This window comes from Siniperca chuatsi, linkage group LG4 (genome assembly GCF_020085105.1).
Source record: "Siniperca chuatsi isolate FFG_IHB_CAS linkage group LG4, ASM2008510v1, whole genome shotgun sequence".
Lineage (NCBI taxonomy): Eukaryota > Metazoa > Chordata > Actinopteri > Centrarchiformes > Sinipercidae > Siniperca > Siniperca chuatsi.
In genome coordinates, this window is record NC_058045.1 from 21,747,833 (window position 1) to 21,753,220 (window position 5,388).

A 5,388-nucleotide genomic window follows, 5' to 3' on the forward strand; every position below is an offset into this window, starting at 1 on the left:
AAAACAAAAATACACTATGGGCACCTTTTTCAGTGATCCTCCAGTCGCGGGACAAGGAGAGGTGTGTCAGTGACTTCAGGCCCCGTGCTATGGCCTCTACAGACCTGTTAGTCAGCTCAGTGCAGGCACTGATGTCCAGTCTCTGGAGGCTCGGCTGGTGCTTCACCAGAACCTCCACTGAGTAGTCGGTCAGCTCCTTACAGCCGTGCAGACACAGTTCCTCTAAGACCAAATCTTGAACCTGGAAAAGAGAGAATATCGAGAAATTAGAAAACACTCAAAATTCTACAATTTATGTCTTCTATGTGGACCAGCAATTGAAACTCTTTATCTTCAAAGAAGATAAAAGGACATGCTAAAATCATGAAAAGATTCTAAATCATATATAAAACTCTTCCAGTATAAAAGCAGACTATTGTCTCTGCATAAACCAGCAAAATGGGTACCGAGATATGACTTGAGCTGTTTCATTTGTGAAGAATCATTCCTGGCTGCTTAAGCAATAAAGAAGCTGTTGCGGGGAATCCTGACCTGTGCAATAGTGCGTAGTGACTCAGGGGTGATGGAGGTTCTGCTGAGGTCCAGAGCTACAAGGGTGGATTTCTGCTCTGTTAACAACCTCCGTAAGTTCCTCAGTGACAGCAATGCTGACGAATCCTCAACGGCTCCCACCGGGCAACCTCGATATGGATCAAACTCGAAAGCGATATGACAGCCGGCCAGCGAGAGGCGGCGGAGGCGCGGGGTACAGCCGGTGAGCCGATTGAAGGTGAGGTCGGAGAGGTAGCGCAGGTCGGACAGGTCCAGCTCCTCCAGACCACACAGAGCTGACCTGACCTGGAACAAGAAGATGGAGTGTGACCTGAAATTGGACCATCACTACAGGTGGAAAGACAATCAAGCTGTGCAAATTAAAATTACAATAAAAATTTACTGTGGGGAATTTGTATGAAAGGTTACATTTACCTGCTGTAATACTGAGGGGAATACTCATGATTACATTTATAATCACTGCCAACACCCTCTTCTCCCCAGAGGACTACAGATATAGGGAGATACTAATCCTGGCTTAAGACAGAGCTATGCAGGTAGAAACGTAAGAGAAAGCAGAATCCAGTACTGCTCTACAAAGACACAGTTGAGAAAAAAGGGTTTCAAGTGTGCAGGCTGGCCAGCAACCTGCTTAACACATAAAAAGGGTTGTAATGCTTTCATTTTATGCCTTTTTAGGCTGATTTTTTTTTTTTCAAACAACCTACAAAAATGCAAATTACCTGTCTTACTAAGTGTCTGTCTATATTTATTTTGAAAAATATATATCATTAATTAGTTTACAATTTAATAGATTTAAATATGTGATTCAATAAGTAGCTAAACCACAACAAATTGCATGAATTCCACTAGCCAAAAGCTAACATGGTAGTTACTGTTTCTCTGCTAAGCTAGCTATGTCTTTAGCTGGCGTTTTTTCCTTCATCATGATAGAATTTAGCTTCTGCCCCATTTAGTTATGTGGAATAACAAACTGACTTACCAAGACGTTGGTACATACAAATAAATATTTTTTTAATAACAGATAATAGCTGGGGGAAAAATCTGTGTGGAAATGTAATTTTAAGGCTAGCTGTGGCTACCTCACAAACTAGCTTTCACTTGATACAGCTCTCTGCGACAGCAGCTTCAAGATTACACAGCCAGTGCAGTTAGTTGGTTTTTAGCTCCATTTTTTAGTAACTGCAATTTTTACATGCTGTTTTCACATAAAACTTTAATGGCATATTTATTTATAATATGGTAATACAGGTGCCAAAACTCTGATACCAGTCAAAACTCAATTTTGACCAAATATGCAGTTACTGTGTTTTGGCTTTGTAGGGCAGAGTACATCTGTACAATCTCTGTTCTTTGCATTTGCAGTGTCTCAGTGGCCAAAATGGTTTTATTAATATTTTCCATTATGTCATCTCCAGTGTCCAAACACGGTATTCCTAAAGATATACATAAAAGATTATGCTAGAGGAACAGACTTGGGGTGCGCCATCCCACTATTACATAATAACAATATATACAGTAATACCTGCTGTCTGTGCTCCTCCCTGGAGAGGAAAGCCCCAGACATGAAGAGGCTGTCCAGGCCCCTGAGGTCCAGCCTGCGGAGGGAGGTGAGGCGAGGGAGGAGGGCCAGCAGCGAGGCCTCTGTTATACTGCCACCAGGCAGGGCCAAGCTCTCCAACTTAGAGCCCAAGCACAGACCCACCTGAAGAGGGAGAAAGACAAAAAGAGATAGCAGAGACAATCACACGAGGGGAGACAGCCAGAAAGAAGAAATGATAGAAATTCAAAGAGAAGAGAGTTGGAGTAAATAGAAGCAATGGGGAGGCAAAGGTGGCAGGAGGACAGAGAGAGAGTGGACAATGCTGTTTAATTCACTACCTGCTATCTCCATGCCATAAAAATGGCATATGGACAGTGTGTGATGGTTACAACATCACCAAATTTCCTAAAATAATCAGACTCATCGACGTGCTAAGTCTATTTAAACAACGGTAGACTTATCTTTCTAGGCAACAGCTGAGATTTAACAACATGGTAATACACATAATCTTTCATGGGAAATTCAATGGTTGCAAATTCACACGCAAATACACACACATTATTGTGATCAGGGTCAATGAACTTCGGACCACGGCATGTTTAATTATGACTGTGCTACTTCCCGGTCAGTATGACGGCAAATTAAAATGATAAGAGTGATACCATGCAAATACTCAAGGCAATGCACGTTTTTAAAAAGGTATTATGTAAAATGTCTTGTTCCTGGCTTATACTACAATGTTAGCCTTTCAGGATGAGACACTTCATTTCGTGCCTGATGGCAATCTGTTTCTGAGTTGAATAAAATCCACTAAGCTCAACAGGTTTTTTCAAAAGGCTTTCACAAGCCCTCGAGGTGGGGGAATTCTCTGAACCCACAACGAAGCGTGTGATCATTTGAACACAAATTAAAATCAGTGATATATTTAGGCCTTCACATGACAGCAGGAATATCATTTCTGTGACAAAAACAACTGTTTTAGTACAGAGGGAAGACATATTTAAACACTAATCCGAAATGCCCCTAGTCATATATTTCACCCATCCACTTCTGCTTCCAATTTGTCTTGTTTGGCCTTGATGTACCATAAAGAGGGATTTATTTTGGATCTACGAGTGAGCTCCAGGTGTTCATCAGTAAAATGAGTAATGGATCAGTTTAACTTGTTCTTTTTTTTTTTTTTTGCTAGTACTTTCTCCTGTGTGCACTGACGTAAAGACGAGCTGCTGTAACAAAGAGTTTCCCTTCGGGCATCAATAAACTATTTCTGATTCTGATTCTGCAAAATAAGACGATCTGGACACTGTTTTCAGAATCAAGACGTTTCGCTCCCATCAATGACAATTGAGAATGACTTCCGGATGGGAGCCAAACGTCTTGATTCTGAAAACAGTGTCCAGATGACTACGACTGAAACCTTTTCTACGATTCTGATTCTGATTAAGTTGAAGCTTGGGCAATTACAAAACTTTACAGGAATATCTATCATGATTAATGCTGTTACTCTTCCCACAGACATCTATTAAATACTAAACTTCTGAGCTTTCATCTTCAGCTATAAAAAGACACGAGAATCTCGAAATGTGACTATCCGCACTCGCGCTAACCCAAGTAGTGCATTGTTTTTAACAGCATACTGTACCTCCAGAAGCAGTGATCTGGACATACTGAACCCATCGAGCTGGCTGATAATCAGACTGCAGCGTGACTTTCTGCCCAGACCCCTGATCAGCTCCAGGGATGAGGCTGAAGCTGGGAAGCAGAAGGTGACATTTTTCTGCACAAAGAGAACCAGGCAGAGAGATAACATGGGGCTCTGCCCTCAAGTATGCTTCACGCATACCCTTCAACAGTCCCTTTTCAGTCAGTCAACACTATGTGTCTACACCATCTGAAGAATATATTATGCAACTGTATCATTCATTATGTCTGTGCTCTGGAGCAAATTACCTGAAAGCGCAGGTCCTGACTGGCATTGTACCAGCTGCGGCACACCAGCGAGGCTTCCTTCCTGTCTGAAGCGTGAAGAAAGCTCAGGATGTAAACTATGATCTACAGCAAGAGACAGGAATACAGCATTAGATTACATCAAAGTTTACTGATCCTGGAAGAGAAAACTTCACCCCAGGTTTACCTGACAGCTTTTTATTAACTCAAATGACAGCATATTGTATGACTGAATGACATATTGTCCTTTGACAAGAACAATATGTCATGACACGTGCTCATCCACCAGGAATGGACTGTCACTGTGGCTCTACTGGCAGCTCCCATATGAGTGTGACTCCGTGAATATGACGCAGGGTGTTTCTGTAAACAAGAACAAAGTCTGTGCCAACTTTATCTTTTTCTGACCAAAACATTAGCTCACCTCCACAGGCAGCTCAGGTGCTTCTATGTCCACCTCATCGCAGTCTTCCATCTCAGCTTCTCCTTCGTTATTATAAAGGACTCCAGACCATCACAAGTGAATCAACTAACTAGCCATTTACTAGCTAGCTGCACAAGTTAAAAAGCTGTAGCGTTAGTTAACTAACGTTAGCGTTTAAGCTAATAGCTTCTAAGTGATGAGAAGCTATTAACTACTATCATTCTTATCTGTTAACTAACATTAATCAATTTCAGATCAGTGTAAGCCAATGAAGAGCTATGCTGCCTGCTGTCACCGCACTAAGCTACTTTACACTGTACCACTGTACATTTCCGTCGGCAGTGTGACTTCAGTTGGATCAGCTGACCGCAGAGAAAACACTGACGTCAGGGGGCCGAGCATTGTGGGAAATGCGGTTTTCCTCACGTTCGTCTTCTACCTTTCGCTGGAATGTTTTTCTAACACCACCACTAAGGGGGTTAGTACGCTTTGCCTTTAACCGTTTTTTTGTCAGTTGTACTTGCTAAATAAATAAATAAATGGAAAATTGTTTTTATTCCCCGCCACTGATATTTCTGCATAGTCGTTGGTAAGAAACTGCAAAGTTTATGTTGGCGTTTTACTTCAAGCAGAAATTCGAAGGAAGATGTTAGCTGTTTGATACGAAATTTAAACAACAGGGCATGTTGCAAATTCATCCATATCAATACACTAACTGAAAAAAACCACACAGTTGAATGAAGAAAACAGCACTTTTGTTATCTGGTTAAACCAGTAACCACATTAAACGCAAATCTGCCGCTTACTGTTCAGTTTTTGCTGTTTTGGTTTGTTGTTTACACTTTGCGGTTTGTCGTGTTGTTTGTCAGGATGTTTGACCCAAAATGATCATTGCAGGTCAGACATAAAACTCTGGTGAAAA

General features: G+C 41.5%; 1 protein-coding gene across 4 annotated transcripts in view; it reads right to left on the minus strand.

The window, feature by feature from the left end:
- Positions 1-4,817, minus strand: part of lrrc29 (leucine rich repeat containing 29) — a 9,013-nt gene extending 4,196 nt beyond the window's left edge. Inside the window, exons 1-6 of one of the 4 annotated variants that reach the window (XM_044193088.1) lie at positions 4,467-4,817; positions 4,046-4,147; positions 3,738-3,872; positions 2,078-2,257; positions 532-837; positions 25-241 (exon numbers count right to left, since the gene is read on the minus strand). In XM_044193088.1, the coding sequence (XP_044049023.1) occupies positions 25-241; positions 532-837; positions 2,078-2,257; positions 3,738-3,872; positions 4,046-4,147; positions 4,467-4,517 (991 nt within the window). In that variant the 5' untranslated portion in view covers positions 4,518-4,817. The remainder of the gene's footprint in view (positions 1-24; positions 242-531; positions 838-2,077; positions 2,258-3,737; positions 3,873-4,045; positions 4,148-4,466) is intronic. The other 3 variants (XM_044193092.1, XM_044193091.1, XM_044193089.1) reach the window with 3 other exon arrangements.
- Positions 4,818-5,388: the final 571 nt, after the last annotated feature.